The 20,642-nt window shown below is 37.8% G+C and overlaps 2 protein-coding genes and 1 long non-coding RNA gene across 5 annotated transcripts in view; all 3 read left to right on the top strand.

Annotated features, from left to right (window-relative positions):
* The window catches only part of slc12a1 (solute carrier family 12 member 1), a 28,545-nt gene extending 23,701 nt beyond the window's left edge, over positions 1 to 4,844 (top strand). The window contains exons 23-26 of the mRNA XM_061963903.1: positions 50 to 136; positions 212 to 347; positions 3,745 to 3,812; positions 3,894 to 4,844. Coding sequence (XP_061819887.1) covers positions 50 to 136; positions 212 to 347; positions 3,745 to 3,812; positions 3,894 to 4,029 — 427 coding nt within the window. The 3' untranslated portion in view covers positions 4,030 to 4,844. The remainder of the gene's footprint in view (positions 1 to 49; positions 137 to 211; positions 348 to 3,744; positions 3,813 to 3,893) is intronic.
* A 4,791-nt stretch (positions 4,845 to 9,635) lies between these two features.
* dut (deoxyuridine triphosphatase) lies at positions 9,636 to 20,577 on the top strand. Of its 2 annotated transcripts, XM_061963905.1 has the most exons (7): positions 9,636 to 9,817; positions 11,140 to 11,284; positions 11,353 to 11,444; positions 11,528 to 11,572; positions 19,358 to 19,432; positions 20,282 to 20,352; positions 20,465 to 20,577. In XM_061963905.1, the coding sequence occupies exons 1-7, from the start codon at positions 9,703 to 9,705 to the stop codon at positions 20,519 to 20,521; spliced, it is 600 nt and encodes a 199-aa protein (XP_061819889.1). In that variant the 5' UTR covers positions 9,636 to 9,702; the 3' UTR covers positions 20,522 to 20,577. The 2 variants fall into 2 exon arrangements, with proteins under 2 accessions (XP_061819889.1, XP_061819890.1); XM_061963906.1 differs by lacking the exon at positions 9,636 to 9,817 and having other exon boundaries at positions 11,002 to 11,284.
* On the top strand, positions 11,579 to 17,394 carry LOC133608582 (uncharacterized). 2 transcript variants are annotated; one of them, XR_009815618.1, is made up of 4 exons: positions 11,579 to 13,112; positions 15,391 to 15,568; positions 16,180 to 16,494; positions 16,713 to 17,394. It is a non-coding gene; the product is annotated as an uncharacterized lncRNA (long non-coding RNA). The 2 variants fall into 2 exon arrangements; XR_009815619.1 differs by having other exon boundaries at positions 15,391 to 15,525.
* Positions 20,578 to 20,642: the final 65 nt, after the last annotated feature.

Raw genomic sequence — 20,642 nt, forward strand, 5'->3', positions numbered from 1 at the left:
ATACATGTTTGTATGGAAGTTAATCAGTGGGATTGTTCTCGCCTCACAGGATGAAGTCGCTGCTGCAGAAGTTCCGAATTAAATGCACCGACATCATAGTCATCGATGACATCCATCTTAAACCTCGTAACGACAGGTGAGCGATGCCTTTACGTCACCTTACATCATCATCTTGTCTTTATAACTCACGTTGTTATTTGCTTGCACCCAGCTTGAAGAAGTTAGAGGACATGATTGAACCTTTCCGTTTGCATGAGAACACCAAAGAAAGTGCTCAGGTAGAAGCCATGAGGAAGGAACACTCCTGGAAGATTACTGATGAAGAGCTGGACGCGTTTGAGGAGAAGGTAGTTGAATAGTTTGTGCGCACACAATCCGAGCATGTGCCCCACTGACAACATTAGCATGTGCTGTGCCACTTTTGCCCACAAGGCTGTTTGAAAAACTAACTAGGGGCTGATGACACTCTTCTCCTGGACAGCAGCGGTCTTACGGCAAAAGGGAGTCAAGGCAAACTCAATTATGAGAGGTGTTTTATTTATTAAGGGTGCGAATTTTTTTTATTTACATCCGAATTGTGATTCTTTTTTATTTTGATTCTAAATCAATTCATAATTTTTATAAAATCGATGTAAATAGATTTAAAAAAAAGATATCAATCAATCAATCAATCAATGTTTATTTATATAGCCCTAAATCACAAGTGTCTCAAAGGGCTGCACAAGCCACAACGACATCTTCGGTACAGAGCCCACATAAGGGCAAGGAAAAACTCACCCCAGTGGGACGTCGATGTGAATGACTATAAGAAACCTTGGAGAGGACCGCATATGTGGGTAACCCCCCCTCTAGGGGAGACCGAATGCAATGGATGTCGAGTGGGTCTGACATGATATTGTGAGAGTACAGTCCATAGTGGATCCAACATAATAGTAAGAGTCCAGTATATATATATTTTAAATGAATAAATTTTTAGGTAATCACCACGCTTACTTGCTCTGCGTATACGGCATTTGTCAGCAGCCAAGAGGAGCTTTTGTAACCCGTTTTGAAAAGGTTTTGTTAGCATTTTTAAACCAAATAATATGATGCGAGCATTTGTTTGAACTAAAAATTGAATTGAATTGAATTGAAAATCGATTCTAAATTGTATCATCACACCAAAAAAAAAAATTGGAATCAAATCGAATCGTCAGTTATTGTAAGATTCCCACTCCTATAATTTATACACATTAATTCACAACACATTCACTTGTATTACGTGTGTTAAACATACTTGGCTAATAAATTTGATTTGGATTCTAATGTAAAATAAAAGTAGGCACAAAAAACAGTCATCTGGTGGAATACTGTCTCCTTTAGGCTTGAAATGGGACTGAAAATATCCATACTGGTAGGTTAAAGTATCAGTAGATTGGAAAAACAAATTGCATCTATATTGTTGCTATTATCATATATATCTGATGTATGACACCAAAAGACTTACAAAGTTTGCGAGTACATAGATATGATCAAAATAGTATCAATCTCACAGAGCTTCCCGAGCCATTTTGAGAGATAATGAGCTAGCTAGACACGTAATCGCGTGACGTAAAGGGAGGAACCACAGATTCCTTCGCCACCAACCGCAATGCAAATCATGCAGACTTTGTGAGAGCCAACAATAATTACTTTAGCGAAAAATTATGATACAGAAACTTAGATTTTTGAAACAGATCCAGCTTTAGTGAAACACTAAGCATCATGCAGCAGTATTGCTAAGTGCTAAACAAGAAATACAAACTACAAAGATAGTAAAACGATAACTTTGTGTACGATGTCTGCTCTTACTTCGATGATGACTGATAGGATGTCCATATCTTCTCACTTAGATGAAGGATTAATCATGATGCACACGAAGGGTTAACAAGGAAAAGTCTCCCTGCAGACACTGTCTTCGGTTGTATGTGTTTGTCTCCATCTCTAGGTATACATTAAATGTCACAGATGAACAACTTCAGATTTATGGCTAAATCCTCCTAATATCCAGATGAGAGGCATGATTTATAACCTAGAATAACTTTGACGAGCTAAGAGGCGATGATGCGGGAGCAGCAGGACATCAGGACCAGCTAGCAGTAAAGCAGCAGAGGGCTAATTAGCTGTGTGCTATCAATCTGCCGCTAAAAAATAGTTTGTTTGCGTTACCACTTATAATAGCAACATCGCTAATACTTGGTTAATATTCAGGTCACGATATGTATATAGAGTATTGTTGGCAGGTTTTGGATGGTTATTTAAAGGGTTTTGTGGACGAAATAGAGAGCCCCCATTGACTACATTGTTAGCTGACTTTTTATGTAATTATTTATGAGATAGAATGCATTAAAAAAATAAAACTATATGTGTTCATGTCTTATATGAGGATTGGGAATGATAGACAACACATCTGCATTGCGTATTTCCAGTATAATTGATCTGATGATATGGTCAGAGTGCAAAAATGTTACGAAGACGATCGGTAGCGGAATATTCCAAATGGCTGACTGAATTGGTGGTGTTTTGTGATGTTTAGACGGTATTTTCACATACTTTGCGGATTGTAGATACAATTGGATATGGTTTAATGGATACAATGAAACAGTTGAGCTCATAGGACTAGATAGTACAATCCCTCAGATTAATCACCAGTTAGTGTTGAGTTGGGGGTGGGGAGTTAGGGGCAAAAGCTTCACTGGGGTCTTCAGGTGGGCACCCTCCTTCATTGGTGTTTCGTTGATAGGCCCACGACACCTCCGGAGGGCTCAACGACGACATCTGGCGTCCCAGGTGTGCCCCCCTCTGCCTTTACCCCTAGATGTCATTTAGCAGCCCAGTTTGGGTCCTCAATTAAGTATATAAAGTCAAATTGTTTTTCCACTTTACTGGTACTTTAAGGTTGTGAATTTGGGACATGGTTAAAAAAGTAGGACACCTTTTTTGTGAATTAATGATATTTTAGTTCTATCAAAGTATGTGTTTTTAATCAGGCCAATCACACTTTTAAATTTGAATGGTCATGATTAATCACACAGGTTATTACTCAGTTGCAGAATTTCATTTAACTTAAAACATAGTTTTTAATATAAAATACATATAATATAAAACGCGGTAAGAGTTTTATCCAACATCCAGTCAGGGTGTATTTTGAAGTGAAATTTGCCAGCAAGCACACCAGTCAAAGTCTCTTCACTCATCTTTGCACTGACCTATGCATTGACCTGATTGTTGACTACACAGCAACCTTTTAAATAACCATCCATGGTATGTGCCCTCAAAAGACATTTAGTGATTAATCTGCGTATACACATAATTAGTGCAATCAATATATATTTTAAGCCATTTTGGGAGACTAAGGAAAAAGAGAAGCGTAAATTATTGGAAACATTCCTTATGCTTTAGATGGGCTTGAGAAGTCAGATTTTAGTTGATAGAAATGATCAGTGAATATGATAATGGCCTCAATAGTTCTGTCCCAGGGAGTGTGCTGCTGTGTGTTAGAAACTGGGGTGCAAAATGAACTGAATGTGTTCAAAATCTGTGTGCTTTTAAAAAATATTTTTTTTGCAGTTCCTTGTTCCCTATTATATACTAATATGTCATTTATACCAGTCCAGTTTAATCCCACGATCCTGCCCACTCCCATATATTCCAATGTTGTCATTAAAAATAAATAGCAAGTCTCATTTGAAGCCATTAAAAAGAAAACTGACTTGCACTTCACAGACAAATCTCCAGGTACGACTGAATGAGTTGCTTCGGGAAAACTCCAAAACAGCCAACCTAATTGTGGTGTAAGTCCATCCATCTCAGCATCGTAATCAAGTAACCTGTGTGTGAATAACCTGACTGGGAGTCTCTTAACCTCCATGCAGGAGCATGCCGATTGCACGGAAAGAAACCATATCTGACTTCCTCTACATGGCTTGGTTGGACATTCTGACAAAGGACCTCCCGCCTATTGTGCTCATCAGAGGCAACCATAAGAGCGTCCTTACTTTCTACTCCTAAGAGCACTGCAGACTCATCTGTTCAACATCTGGTTACAAAGGAACGTTGATTATCTACTTTGGGACACATTATTCCATCTTAAACACCATAATGTAGTAATTTCAATTATCCCCCCCTCAAAAAAATATATTTATAGTAGTGATGCTGACACATACAAAGTATGCTGACAAACTTCTACTAATTCACCATTACATCTTTGTTGTGCTGCTGTACCATTAACTGTGGCGGCAGATTCGGTGGAGAAAGTGCTGATGTTGCAGTTATGAACAAACACATTGGGTGGTTCCTATCTGCAAGGAGCAAGACATATGTAAGTCAGAAAAAACTAATGTTTCTTTGTGAGGTACAGTCAATAACTTATGGATTGTTTTAAATGCATAAGAAGCACAAGTCAAGCATCTTCCAACCACCGTCAGACTGGTTTGATCTGGATGACCAACGATTTCAGTAGTTACAGTGTCTCCTGCTGTGAAATACATGTTTATAGTTAGAGTCTGAACTCATCTGTATTTTTGCAATAGCAATAAAAAAGTGTGTTAAGTGATTTAAGAGCATGATACTTAGTCGTTGAACTGTGGTACTGTAATAACCTTGTTTTTGTTTTATTGCTCCTTGAAATCCACAAACTGTAAAATACTACCGTGCTGCTTTCCTGTGCCATAGTTACAGTTTAGATGTATTTAAAGTTTTTCTCAAATAAAAACAATGTGTTAGATGGAAATTATGTATAAAAATACTGACTGTAATATATTTTTTATTTAAGTGTACCTGTGATTTTTAAAATAAGAGCTACCGATCAAATAAATGTGATCCAATTACTTTTGTCTGTCATTTATTGGAGCCATTGGTGGATTAGACAGTGGAAACAATATATGCAATCTGGTGTTGTGTTCCCTAATTTGGGTGTACATAAATGAAGGTGTGTGTTGCTGAGCCCGACCTGGACATAATCTGGACTGGACCTGGTTTTAAGAACCCTTTAAACAATCTAATTTCATTGACAACCTGGTCTGGTGAAGATAATGTCCTATATATATATTTAAAAAAAAAAAAAAAAAAACATTTTCTCGAACAAAAAAGAAATGTAGATAAAATAAAAACAGTTACATAGAAACTAGTAATGAATGGAAATGGGTAAAATTAACTGTTAAAGGTTAGTACTATTAGTGGACCAGCAGCACACGCAATCATGTGTGCTTCACAGACTGTATCCCTTGCAGACTGTATTGATATATGTTGTCGCAACCAGTATATTAATAACAGAAAGAAACAACCTTTTTGTGTGAATGAGTGAGAATGAGTGTAAATGGGGGAGGCTTTTAGGGGTGGGGGGTTGGGTTGGTGCACTAAGTGTATATTGTGGTTTTATGTGGTTTTAATAAAATAAAAAAATAAAAATAATAATAATAATAAAAAAATATATTATGAATAATATCGTGGAGTGCAATATTACTGCAGTAGCATGAAATTACTACCAGCATTTCCTTCTAAATGTGTAGTAGTCATGCACAACACATGCAGTTAGCTGAAAACTGGCTGCATTGATAGTTTATTATTGAAAGCTTTGGAATAATCAATATTTCTTAGTTTTGCCAGACATACGATAAATCCTCCCTGTAGGAGCAATACTTCTAAATATCCTATAATGTAGGACCATTTAACGGCTCCTTCAAAACAGGATTTTTTTCTTTTTTTTTTTTCTTTTAAATTTTTTATATAAACCTTTATTTATAAATTTCAACATTTACAAACAGTTGAAAATAATAATCAAAGTAAGTACAAAAAAAGTACAAAACACTACAAAAACAGTACAAAACAGCGCCAGGGGGTTGTAAATTCAAAGTAACAAAAGTAGAATGCAATATATATATATATATATATATATATATATATGTATGTGTGGGGAAAAAAAATCACAAGACTACTTCATCTCTACAGGCCTGTTTCATGAGGGGGTTCCCTCAATCATCAGGAGATTTTAATGGGAGCATTCACATACCATGGTTTGTATAGGGCACAGAGTGGGTGGGTACAGGCTGGCGTAGGGGCGTGGTGATTGGCTCATGTGTTACCTAGGAGGTGTTTCTGTCTGTGGCGGCATGCTGATACAATTTCGCTGCGCTTGTTGAGGGATGACAGGTCTGGACGGTAAATAATAAACAGTTTCTCTTTCAAGCATAGGTTGCATCTTTTGTTACCACTATTGTAAGGTGTGCTGGATGCAAGAATTTGCCATGTTATTGAATATTCAACATTATTGTCTTTGAGGTCCCAAATGTGTTTGCTGAGTTCTGTGGTATTCCGCAGGTTTTGGTTCCTGAAAGAAGCCTTGTGATTGTTCCATCTGGTTTTAAACTCTCCCTCGGTTAATCCTACATATGTGTCGGATGTGTTAATGTCCTTGCGTGTTACCTTAGATTGGTAAACAACTGATGTTTGTAAGCACCCCCCGTTGAGAGGGCAATCAGGTTTCTTGCGGCAGTTGCAGCCTTTGTTGGTTTTGGAGTCGCTCTGTCCGGGGGCCGACGGCTCATTTGCAATCGTTTTGTTGTGGTTTGAGATAATTTGTCGTATATTGTTCATACAGCTGTAGCTCAATTTAATGTTGTTCTTGTTGAATACTTTTCTTAGGGTGTTGTCTTTGGGAAAGTGTTTGTCAATCAGAGTGAGGAATTTGTGTCCAATGTTAGTTGAGACGTTTTTGCTGTATGGGGGGTTGTACCAGATGATGTCGTTTCGTTTTCTGTTCTTTTTTGGTTGGTTTCCTGGCGTGGGTTCATAGGTGAGGGTGAAATTGTATCCGCTTTCATCAAGGGCTTTTTGGTACGGGGGGGTTGCTTGGTCAAATTCAGCTTTGCTAGATGACAGCATCGATAGCCTTTTATTAATTCCGGTAGGTATTCTTTTCGTGGTGGTGGGTGGGTGGTTGCTGTCATGGTGCACGTATTGGAGTGTTGTGTTGGGTTTTGTGAATGGTTGGTAGCTGTTATTTCTCAGGTTGAAAGTGACGTCGTGGAAGTTGACGGTTTGCTTGTTGGCTTCAATCGTGATCCGTAGGCCGTTCTCTTTGAAAATTTGGCATATGCGCTTCTTGGTATTCTCGCTGCTCCTTGGCGAGGCGCGACATATACATATATATATATATATATATGTATATCAGTGACGTGTGGTGAGGTTCATGACTGGTGAGGCACTGACTTCATCACAGTCAGATTTACAAACATATGAACCCTAAAGAGTATCTTATTCACCATTTGATTGGCAGCAGTTAACGGGTTATGTTTAAAAGCTCATACCAGCATTCTTCCCTGCTTGGCACTCAGCATCAAGGGTTGGAATTGGGGGTTAAATCACCAAAAATTATTCCCGGGCGTGGCGCCGCTGCTGCCCACTGCTCCTCTCACATCCCAGGGGGTGATCAAGGGGATGGGTCAAATGCAGAGGACAAATTTGACCACACCTAGTGTGTGTGTGACAATCATTGGTACTTTAACTAAACTTTAACTTTACACATACAAACTGTAGCACACAAAAAAGCACATTTAATTTTAAAAAAAACGTTATTATGGTCTTACCTTTACTTCTAAGTGCAGGAACAGTGGTGTTCGTGTTGGAGGAGTTGTGAATGAATGAAATATGAAATCCGTGCTGCAGTCTGCAGGTGTACCTAATGTTGTGTCCCTGCAGTCGTTCACGGCTCCTCCGGCGCGAGCATTGTTGTTTTTGCACTTTTTGGCTTCTTGATAAGTGACTTTTTATGGGTGGATTCGGTCTTGCACGTGGAGGGTTTGGGTGTGGGCTTTGGTTGGTGTGGCGCTCCTGTCGGGGGGTGCAGTCTGCGGCGGAGGTGCATTAACTGGCACCAGGAGGCGGGATTACTGCGAGCCTCACACAGTGCGTCTTTGCAGCAGTTTTATGATTGCTCAGCACAAGAAATACGTTACACACATACAGTTGTTGACAAAATACACTGTACATTATATACCTCAGCTAACTAAACTATGGAAATATATAATATAATTCATATAGCAATACGGTCTCACTGCACAGCAGACCAGCAGTTAGCCGACACACCGTCTCTTCTCAGTATTTGAACGGCAAATGTGAAAATTCTGCGATTTTGAATACAAATAATCTAAAACTGGTGAAGTTAAATGGAAAATAACTTTATAGTACATATAACAATTTAATTTTTTTTTTTTCTTTTTACATTTTTTTTCTTTCCATGATGTCTAGGCAGGTGAGGCGGGGCCTCACCTGCCTCCAGTGACCGCACGTCACTGATATATATATATATATATATATATATATATATATATATATATATATATATATATATATATATATATATATATATATATATATATATAAAATAAACAAAGTGCAAAGCCATAGGGCATAGGCTCACTCAATCTCAGTAAATAACTTAAATTTGGAACACAGCATCATCGTTTTCACAGCTTTTTGGTTGTTAGAGTTAGAGAGTGTTTTAATGTAGAGTTCTAAATCTTTTATGAAGGCACAGAAACAGGTCGGGTATTGAGAAACTTACATTTATGAATATAAAACTTAGCCAATAGTATAATGAGGTTGTAAAGATAAAATTCATTTTCAATTTTTTTTTCATACAGTGTAAATCCAAATAGCACCTCTTTAAAACAAAGCACAAATTTGTCATGAATATTGTCCAGGATGAAGCGACATATGCCCTGCCATAGTGATCGTGTGCTTTCACAAGTCCAAAACAAGTGGTAATTACCACCATCGCTCAAGGCAATGTACTGAATTATGGATTGGCTAAAAGTGTTAGAAGTATATTTGTCACTTTTTAATATCTGCAGTAAAATGCAGTCATGTGAAAACATTAATTTAACTGGAATGATAGAATAATATAGAAACTGGCTGATTTAGTGTTATATTTACTTAAAAAAGATTTTTACAACTTTGGTGCAAAAAAGGTACAATTTTGCTATGAAATAAGTTTGGTAGGTTTCTCAGTCAAGAACATGACACTTATGTGAAACACTAAACAGTCTCTGGATGCATGTTACATAAGGTGCAGGTAATATCGATGTCCTTCTTATATTTAACCATCACCAAAACAGGATACGTACTGTAATAGAGTGATCTACGTTGTCTGTTGCCATCTCCTGGTGAATGTTGGCTATAGCGTTCTGGGTTGCTTTTTGGTTGGCCAACGATTTACGTGGTATTGCGCATGCTGACGTCAAGTGTGTTAGTCTGTTCTGAAGTCAAAAGTAAAGAGACGTACTTCATCACCTCGCCTGTTTATTGCCTCCAACCCAATATATTACACATCCTGCAATGCATGTCATTTTGTGCATCGTCACACGTACCTCCTTACAGGCCGGTGTGTGTCGCTGTTCTGCTATTAGTTTATTTAGAAGCCCAATATTAGTTATACTAACTATACACGGTGTGTGGTCATATTGCACTGTAGCAGATGGTCTCAAGCAACGTCAAATAGGGCATGTAGGAGAATTTCTTCCAGAATGTGATTATTTTAAAGATTTTTGTACGATATTTTGTCCTTAAGCATTTGGCAACCTTGGCAAGGAACAGGAAGTAAACAGTAGCAGGCGCTGTGTGTGGCCAGGCTAAAAGCGAACAAGACGTCAACATACTGACCATTGCTGGGAGACGACACATACTATGACATTGACATCGTTGGGACGAAATCATCTTATACAACGGTGGTCTACGATTTTTCTTCATACTCCTCATTTGACAAGAATACCTTTTTTCACTCGAATGAATTATAGCAAAGGTAAGCGCGAGTCGAATATAGACAGCATATAAACGACCGCGACACTACGCCTGCTTTAAACGAAGACTTGTTAGTATCAATCAGCTCTGGTGATGTTTTTTATTTATTTATTTTATTTTATTGAACAACAAACATACATTTATAATTCACTCAACAGTCAAGGCACTTTCAACAACAAGGAAAGAAAACAAAATCAAATACATATAGAGTATTGTAGCCTATTTTTATGGGCTTTCCTCTTTGTGATGCTAAGTTCCTGTTATACGCTGTTATACAGTATATGCCTTGAGCTCTTATTTTGAAGGCGCTAAGAGCGGAAGTGATGACACGTTGCAGTGGAGCGGAGGTTTTTGAAAGAAGGTAAATAAAGTGGCCCTCGAGTAAACTCGAGCCTCTGTGTTTGTTATTTTGTAGTTTCATACAGTATAGGCGACATTTATAAACCCTCGGTTACATTACAACGTGTCATCAATTCCGCTCTTAGCGCCTTCAAAATAAGAGCTCAAGGCATATACTGTATAACAGCGTATAACAGGAACATAACATCACAAAGAGGAGAGCCCATACAAATAGGTTACAATATTAAATATTAAATGATAATAATAATTTAAAAAAAAAGCTGTGGTGATGTTTGTCTTGTGTAAAAATGACCTGTCGCGAGAAGATGACGTGTCGGCCCATGTTAATGACGCCCGTGGTCACGTGATAACAACCTTTTTCGCTAATAATTCAATTTGTATCCTTAATATCAATAACAAACACAAACAACCTAATACGTTGACGTACTTTAGTTAACATCACGATGGTTTTGTACTGCATAATACCGCGTAAATAGCCCAAATGATCGTTTTGAAGGCGGGGCTTACCACCAAGCCCGGGAAATCCCAATCCTTTAGCCGCGAAAAGCTTCAGTAGACGTTAAAGATTGGGCGATACTCCACAGTTTCTTGCCGATGTGATACCGAGTATAACAACTACCAAAACCATAACCGGTTTAAAATGGTATTTCTTGTCAACACAATCGTTTAAAGTGGTCGGGCGGTAGTAGGATACGCTTAGGGCTTTGGAACAAACTGATAATCTATGTGCTGTATGTGTAATGAACAAAAAGCATTTCCCTCAAGCATGTCAAAATATCAATGTTACAATTTGTGAGTCGACACCAGTATTGACAACAGTGGTATCGTTTAGTATCGATATTTAAGTAACGCCCTAGCCTCGTGCTTCGACGTCTGTAGAAGTTTGTTGGCTGCGCTTTGTCTCCGCGTGTGTGTGAGATTCTTAACTGCTGACTCATCTCTGTTCCAACATGCCGGCCTTAGACGTTGTAGATGCTAGTGAACCTTCTTCCCCCTCCAAGAAGTCAAGGATAGAAGGAGGATCCCTTCTTCGCTTCGCTAAACTCTCAGAACACGCCACTGCACCCAGCAGAGGCTCTGCAAAAGCTGCTGGATATGACTTGTACAGGTTTGTACTGCAGCCTTTTTATTGTAGAATGACTTTGATGACTGTTTTAATCACTGTGCTGTCCCCAGTGCATATGATTATTCTATTGGTCCTCTGGACAAGGCCATAGTGAAGACTGACATCCAGATAGCAGTCCCTCATGGCTGCTATGGAAGAGTAGGTGAGTGCTTCATTCCTGCCATGAAGGAAAACGGTCATTTTTTTGCAATATAACTTCTTGTTTGTACTGTACCTCCTTGCCAGCGCCAAGATCAGGACTAGCAGCCAAACACTTCATTGATGTTGGAGGTAAGAAACATTCAGTTTTAAATTTAAAACTTTTTGATTCGGGAGCCACATTGGGTTAAAATGTCTGACTATGTCAAGGAAACGGGATCCAGTCTTAAATCCAATAATTTGAATTTAAGTCCTTAATATGTCTAAAATTCTCCTCAAATCTCATAAAAGGTCTTAAATACAATTTTGAAAGGTTTTAAAAATCTATCGACGTTTCTTTTATTTAAAACATGCATAAACTTCAAAAGATCATCAGGACTCCTCTTCCTCCTACCCGGGAAATCGCAAAAAGACGCTGCCTGACCAGGGCTCAGAAAACATGCAGAGACTCCTCCCATCCCCACCAAGGACTGTTTTCACTGCTGGACTCTAGAAAGAGGTTCCGCAGCCTCCGTAGCAGATGTAACAGCTTCTTCCCTCAGGCCATAAGACTCTTGAACGCATCATAATAATCCCCTCAATTCCCCCCAAAAACGGATTAACTGGCTAGACTATAAAGACAATATAACATACATCCATAAATGTGGATCCATATGGGAAAGTGCAATATATTTATCTGTACAGTAATCTATTTATTTATATCTGCACCTTATTGCTCTTTTATCCTGCACTACAATGTGCTAATGCAACAAAATGTCGTTCTTATCTGTACTGTAAAGTTCAAATTTGAATGAAAATAAAAGTAAGTCTAAGTCTAACTTCAGTCTCGCTTTGAAATGTTTCGATATATGAGAACGCGATAACGTAACTACACAGCGGAACTAACTGTGCTGCCCGCTCAGAATTTATGGAACACCAGCAGCTATTGCTGTGCACGCGCAGGTGTGTGTTGACAGCTTAGTTAGCAAAGCAGCGGAGAAAACTTAACGAAAGCCCACGGCAAAGCCAAATGACTTTCATAAGATGGGTAAGTGAAAGTTCAACGATTTGTGTCTCCTGAATGATCAATTTAATGCATGTTTGAAGTGGGTGGATGGAAACGTATAAAGTGTTTAGTACCCAGCTGTGCAGCCATCGAGGAGCAGAGGTGGGTAGTAACGCACTACATTTACTTTGTTACATCTACTTGAGTAACTTTTGGGATAAATTGTACTTCTAAGAGTAGTTTTAATGCAATACACTTTTCTTGAGTATATTTATAGAGAAGAAACGCTACTTTTACTCTGCTCCATTTATCTACATTTAGCTCGCGACTGAATTTTATCGATCTATTAATGCACGCTTTGTTTGTTTTGGTTTGTCAGAGAGACCTTCAAAGTAGGATCTATCGCATGCCTGTTTCACCAATTAAATGCAGTCACTGGTGATGTTTGACTCCGTTTCACCAATCAAACAGAGGCAGGCGGTCACACGATTAACTGCACATACAGTTTCAGCGACAAACAACAACAATGGCAGCAAAGCAGCACAACACAATGGCAGAGACGACAACGAACGCTTCGCGTCAACCAGAAGAGGAAGAACACCCCTGGCCTCACATACAATCCATGTTCACGCTTCAGACATTTTAGCTTACATGAACTCAACGTCAAATTTGAGGAAGCACATGGCGGTAAGTAACGATAGTAGATATTTTGGCTGTCACCGTAGGCTAATGTTAGCTTCCCTGCTATGAATCACTGTCAAATGTACATAGTGTGGGTATGATTTATTAACGCACTGCAGCCTCATACACACACACACACACACACACTGGTTATTATTTGGAATGGGGACAAAGTTTTCGATCATCACTTGTGGGGACCACCCTTTCCACAGGTTGTGGAGGCATAAAAAAATTTAGGTAAAATGGCCACTGCCCAGTTAGCTCATACACGTCTTTAAATCTCTGGATTGATGAAGTAATGTGCTGATCATTCTTACTGGGGAAAAAGAGTTAATATGGTTCTTGGGGACCAAATTTAAATAATTTTGCATAATTCACACAAATTTGTATGTGACTACTGAGGACCATTTATAAAAAATAAAAAAAAAAGCTCTAATTAAATATGACATGATCCTCAGAATACAGCACTACAGCTGTCCTCTTATAGGAAGTTTCACCACTTAAATGTTAAAGCAAATCCTGCATCTTCTGTGACATGACTGAAAATTGCTATTTAGCAGTAATGAAGTTGTCTGCAACTCCAACTACCATATATAGAAGGATGGAAAATTCTGAATGTGAATCATACTTTAAGGTAGTAATGTTTTATAATCATGCTGTATGAAAATGTCATCCTAAGGAACACTAAACCAGATTTTGTTTTTGGAAAAATATATTAGTTTTAAATTAAGGGTGGATACCATACAGAATCAAAGTACTATTACGGTAATGCCAGGATAACAAATGTTTCACTTTTCAAGAAAATTAATTTTCTCTTTTACCAATATTTGACACACGTCAACAAAGTAATCCAAATTTCCCTGTTGTGGGATCAATAATGGATTATTTTATCTTACCTTAAACCACAAAAATAAAATACAAACTAATTTCAACTTTTATTTTTACTTTTTATTTTTAACAACATTGAACATGAAGAACATAAACTGTTCTACTTAACCAGTCTTGCTGATTATCTCTTAATCTACTATTTTACTATTTTAAAAATCACTTAGGCATCTTCAGAATGGATCTGACTATCATTTAAAAGGGTTTCCCTTTAGGGGACCTGTTTTATTGTCCCCATCAGTGTTGGGTTAATTACTGAAAAACAGTAACTAGTTATAGTTACTAGTTACTTCATTTCAAAAGTAACTCAGTTACTAACTCAGTTACTTACACCAAAAAGTAATGCGTTACTGTGAAAAGTAACTATTTAGTTACTTCTTTTTTTCTTCTTTTTTTTTTAAAGCTCCAATTAATGCCCTTTTAGCCTTAATGTCAGTACTGTTATTGCACTGGAGAATAATACAATCTGTTGATCAACTTGACATACATTTGTATCACTGAACTCTGCTAAGCAATGTGGTCGACATACAACACACAAAGACAAAGATATGTTACAAAGGCCAATTTGTTTCTGGCCAGAACAAATTGACAAAACTATTTTAAATAGCTGCAACATAACATACATAAGTAACAAACAGCATAATAACAGCATAGCTGTAAAGCAAGAAAGGCACACACTACATACACAAAGCCTAACTAGGCATTTTTTCCTCAAGAAATTCTGACACAAAATCATGTCTGAAGCCCAGAACACTCTACACATTTCCCCAGTTTTAGTTTAGAGATAAGGAAAGATTGGCCTGGCCCACTAGCATCCCTCTTTATGATTGACAGAGTGTGTGTACCTTCAGTTCTGAAAGATGAACAGAGGCAGAGTTAATCCTTACGTGGTGAAGTGTCATTGGAGTCTCTGTCTCTCTTTACTAGCTTCGTCGAAGCATGTTGCTATGTAGCTTGTTTCAGCAGATTTGAATTGCTGTTTTGGGCAGTAGATGGGATCTTTGATCCAAAGCACAATTTACATTTAACTAAATTGTTATTTTCTTTGTGCTCGACAAAAGAAAAGTAGTGAAAATATCTCCATGTTAGCAAACTCGACTTCTGGCTCCGCCATGATCAGACACGCCCCCCTCCCCCCTCCCCCCTCCACACACTCACACTCACACTCACACACAGAGCGCGTCTCTCTCTCTCTTCTCCGGCTTGTGACACAAGAAGAATCAGAACGATGACACAGCTAGCAGCCCTCCGATAAAACACACTTTGTATTTTCTATTAACTTACTTTTTCTGTTAGTTACTACCTGTATGTTTTTCACACATTTAAGTCGTGGTGTGGTGATGAGTATTTTAATGGATAAATTCCCTGTAGCCTCATTGATATTTTTTTCTGTCAACAGAGGGTTCACCCCAATAATTTGACAACATACACAGACCTGATAGAATCCCACAGAAAGAGAAGATCGTCTTCTGCTGAGAAACCCCCCATCGAAAATGCAAAGATCACAAGCTGCCTTACGGTCTCTTCACGGCGGGTAACGCAGACAACACTTGGCAAGCTTGTGCTAAATTTGTGAGGTGGAGTACCAAGATGTGTCTGTTATTTTGGATAATGACACTTGCCTCGAATATCATCTTCCAAAGCACCAAAAGTGTGCATGCCATCTCCTCAATCTCATCTCTGCAGTTGACACCACTGCTGCAGGAGCACACAGTGAAACATACAAGAGGTTGTCACGTGCTGCTTTTGCAAAATGTAGTGTTCAGTGGAATAAGACCAGCAGGTCAACCACAACATTTGAAATTGTGGAACGTGAATGCAAGATGCAGTTTCTCCGACCCAATCAAACTCGTTGGCTCTCCCTGTTCTTCGCTGTAGAAAGGGTTGTGTGCATTCAGAAGGAGCAAGGAGAAAAAGCACTCCGCAATGTGTGCATAGCAATGGCAGAACTCCCATTGTTTAAAGTGTAATGGAACACATGTAGGCATTGCTGATTAATGTGGGTGAATCCACCTGTTTTAAGATCAATATAATGCAACATCATATACGTTTCTTTACATGGTCATGTGATAATTCTAGTTGATTTGTTGTGTAGTTTGTATGTTCATTTAACACACATAATGAAAATGAAAAAATGGATGTATCAAAAGTTGCTATAAGCTAACTTTCATCTTTACATCTTTTATAGGCTCAATACAGCTGAAATGACATTTTTGACTGAGTACGCTGCTGGATTGAAGCTTGTTGCCAAGGCCCTGAACATCCTCCAGGGGCAATCATCATTGCACATGGGCTTCCTGCTGCCAACACTTCACCAGTTGCAGGACAAGCTGAAGAAGTTGGAGTCATCTTGCAAAGTGTGTAGTGCAGGAGGGGATCCAGAAACATTTTGGAGAGATGATGAAACAACCTGAGCTGATTGCAGCAGCTATACTCCTACCAAAATTCAGGACATCCTGGACCACTCATGAGAGCATCTTAAATGACGATAAATATACTTACGGTATGCACATGTACAAATTTTCCAAATTAAGATGTGTGTATATCAATCCATGTATGGTAATGTTATTTTTATTTAAGTTCATATTGTATCAGTGACAAATTATAGGCTAGCAAGAGTTAGGAGCACACCAAAAACCAGCAGCTTGTAAGGCTATACAGTAGAAAGGAAAAAAATATGTCCAGACCTAATTCTTTTGAAATCACTTTCTCTTGCCACAGGCCTCGACTACATGAACAATCACCTGGACACTGACTTGGACTTAGTCACTGATGAAGATGACTTCTTTGCATCGCTGAGTACAGGACATTGAAAAACAGGAGAGCTGGAGAGGTACCTTTCATGTCCATCCACTGGAGGTATGGATCTCTTGTATTCCTTTCCTCAAATCAAGAGCCTGTCACTGAAAATCAACAAAGACCTCCCAGCATCTGCAGCCTGTGGGACTTTTTAGTCACGCAGGACTCCTGTTCACGGCTAAAAGGTCACAGCTTCACAGTGTCAACTTTGAGAGCCAGTTGTTGTTGAAACTGAATAACTGACTCTGCAAAACTTCACATGCACACACGCACAGTCGCACACACACTCAAACATGCATACAAACACCAATCAGAAGTGCACAGTGTGTTCTCAGGTGCAGCCCACACCTATCAGAGTTTATGGTTTACGTAAAGGCTAACTTGTTGTTTTCCTTTGTAATCTCTGGCAACTGAGCCTAAGGTGCTGTTAAGTTATTGTGGCTCAATTTGCCTTATTTTATTTTATTTTAATGTATTATTATTTAGTATATTATTGTTGTAATTGCTTAAGAGATATTCCTGGCTCTGAATTTGTTCATTGCTATTTTTATGTTTTTGTGCATTATTTGTTGCCTTCATCATTAAACAAACAGGTTACTCATCAGTTACTCAGTACTTGAGTAGTTTTTTCACAACATACTTTTTACTTTTACTCAAGTAAATATTTGGGTGACTACTCCTTATTTTTACTTGAGTAATAAAACTCTAAAGTAACAGTACTCTTACTTGAGTACAATTTCTGGCTACTCTACCCACCTCTGTTGAGGAGGGATGCGTTTGTAAACATTGTGGTGAAAGTGAATGGAATGATAATGTAAAAGTAAAAAATCCGGCATAAGTCCGTGTCAAAAGATCCTGAAACGCTACAAATACTTGCACAACTATACAAGGATCAACTTAACCCCCCAAAGGAGTGTTATGTGGGTAAAGTGGCACCAATTGCAGAAGTAGATCAATATGAGATGTTAACTAGTGGAATCATACTATTACATACAGTAAGCACACTCTTATTTATCTGTGGTAGTAATGTACTCACAGCAGTAAAATTATAAAAAAATATAATTCTCCTATATTATTTCTAGTATTTATTCCAATAATTTCAGGTCAGCTTGTCATGCCTAATCTTTTTTTCAAGTTTATATGGCAACTGATATTAAAAGTGTTTAGTGTTTACACTCATCTTATGGTGGGGTGAGGAAAGCAATGGAGATTTGCCAATGTCATCTTGTCATGCCTAAATAAAAACTAATCTTTGTGTATTGGAAATATGTTTTCAAAAAACAGGTATCCATACACACCAGATACAAAATGAGCTGAGCACAGTTGAATGTTATCCACATTATTCAATCCAATTTCTGTTTTGAGGGTTGCAAGCCATACTCACATTCCTTCTTTTTAGACAATCGCTCTGTCTGCACACACTGTTTTTCACTACTTTGTGCAGATTAGGGCTGCAACAACTAATCGATTATAAAAATAGTTGGCGATTAATTCAGTCATCGATTCGTTGGATCTATGCTATGCGCAGAGGCAATTTTTTTTTTTTTTTTGTAATAAACCTTTATTTATAAACTGCAACATGTACAAACAGCTGAGAAACAATAATTAAAATAAGTATGGTGCCAGTATGCGTTTTTATTTCTTTCAATAAAATACTGGAAAGGATAGGAATGTAGTTTGTCTCTTTTATCCGATTATTAATCGATTAGTCGAAGTAATAATCAACAGATTAATCGATTTTCAAATTAATCGTTAGTTGCAGCCCTAGTGCAGATACAGTAGTACTGTAGATGTTTTTATCACTTTGCTCAATTCTGACAGTCGAAAAAAACATGACCAAAGTTAACCATTTAGCTTTAGCAGAGATGCTAACTGTTTCTTTCACAGACTATATTTTGTTCTTTCCTCTACCATTGCTGACGTCCCTTGTTACATGTAAACACTTGATATGAAGCGCACTGCACCTTTTGCAAGAAAACACTTCTATAGCAAACCTGAAAAATGGCTGCTATGAAGTTTGCTAATATTTTTTTCAATTAGTTTACACTAGAGAAGCTCCTGGTGTATTTAGTTAGTTTAACCATTTTGTTTTCCAATGTGAAAGAGCAGTGAATTAATTCATACTCTTACAATTCATTCTGGACCTCTGATTTTACTTTTGTCGTATTTTTTTGTCCGTATGGATGTGAAATGCTCTTAAATTATTTTCAAGAGGGTGTTAAAGTCTTAAATTTGACATGTTGAAACCTGCAGAGACCCTGGGATCAATCTCAGCTAATTTGGGATGACAAAATCACCCGTCAATCACGCACACAGGAAGTGACCTACAGTATTAATTTGATCAATATGACTCATTGTGCCTAGACTTAGAGAAATGCTCAATCCAATACAAATGAACTCATCAACTTGATTAATTCTTGTTGATATTCTGTTCAGAAATGATCCTAATTATTTCCCCCGCTAAAAATACATGAGCGTTGATATCATACAAATGCAATTGTGTGCTTATGTAATTAAGCATCTTTCCTATTTAAATTGTCCTTATTTCCTGTTGTCTTTCATGCCAGCTGGAGTTGTGGATGAGGACTATAGAGGAAATGTCGGCGTTGTGCTCTTTAACTTTGGCAAAGAGACTTTTGAAGGTGAGCAGAGTTGTCGATTATATTTGTATTATTTCTGTAAAGTGAAACTCATTATTTTTGGAATTGCCTATAATGTATCTCAAAACTTTTTGAAATAAAGGAACAAAAAACAAATCATTATTGACTTCATTGGAACAGAAAATATTAAGGTAACACTAAACTGATTACATATAACCTGCCATAATCTATGACTAGGTTAGAATAAAAATCTTTATTATATTAAATACTTAAGTTACGGTCACCAAATACAAAGATGATCAATGTTTAAACACATTACTAAGACTTAAACTACTTAGATAAGACATGCAGGTAAAACACACACTGATATTCAGTCCATTTAATTGAATTAGGCTGTTTTGACTAATATGCTAATCATTGGCAACATACAACCAGCTCAATACGTATTGTAACGACCTGCTGGTGTTTGTTCCTGTGATGATCATATTTCCCATGTTCATGAACGTACCGTACCTCAAAGGTAATTGGTGGAGAATGAGGAAGTGTTGTGTGGGTGCAATGAGAAAGGAGAGAGATGTGTGCAAGACAGTAAGCATATATTAGGGAAAATAGTTTAAATAAGATTTCTCTTCTTACCGTTACCTTCATTATTTTTTTCTAATAAATCAACATTTAAAATTGCACTTTTAACATGTGTGCATTAATTTAAAAGGAGGAGATATCCTTGTTTGTAGTAATAAATATGATTAGAACACTTGAGCATTTTGGGGTAGAGGGGCTCATATACCACAATAATATCTTATGTTGGCTTTAATACCATGATGATATCACACCATGACATTTTGATACGGTTACGTCCCTAATTATTAACATACGCAAATTATTTTCTAGTGAAAAAAGGGGATCGAGTTGCTCAGCTGGTGTGTGAGAGAATCTGCTACCCAGACTTAGTGGAGCTGAAGGTAAGAAAATCAAATACTGAAGTAAACTTCTGCAAACAGTAAAAAAATGACAGTGGATGTGTTTTTAAATGAGAAAGTTACAATTATTCCAAATGTCTTCTGTTCTTTGCAGACACTTGATGACACGGAACGTGGAGCTGGTGGGTTTGGATCAACCGGATCTAATTGAAGCTTGATTGTTATTGTGAAATTGGAGTTATAATAAAATGCTTTGTTAGCACGGTAGAGCAAGGGTTAGTGTGTATTGTGCCTCACAATAAGGTCCTGGGTTCGATCCCCGGCCTCAGGGT

Source organism: Nerophis lumbriciformis, linkage group LG06, assembly GCF_033978685.3.
Source record: "Nerophis lumbriciformis linkage group LG06, RoL_Nlum_v2.1, whole genome shotgun sequence".
NCBI lineage: Eukaryota > Metazoa > Chordata > Actinopteri > Syngnathiformes > Syngnathidae > Nerophis > Nerophis lumbriciformis.

Bases quoted from the DNA above. Each gene is read 5' to 3' on its own strand.
- dut (XM_061963905.1), top strand. From the start codon at position 9,703: ATGACATTGACATCGTTGGGACGAAATCATCTTATACAACGGTGGTCT. The intron at 9,818-11,139 runs GTAAGCGCGAGT...TGCCGGCCTTAG, and splicing joins TCGAATGAATTATAGCAAAG to ACGTTGTAGATGCTAGTGAA. The intron at 11,285-11,352 runs GTTTGTACTGCA...TGCTGTCCCCAG, and splicing joins GCTGGATATGACTTGTACAG to TGCATATGATTATTCTATTG.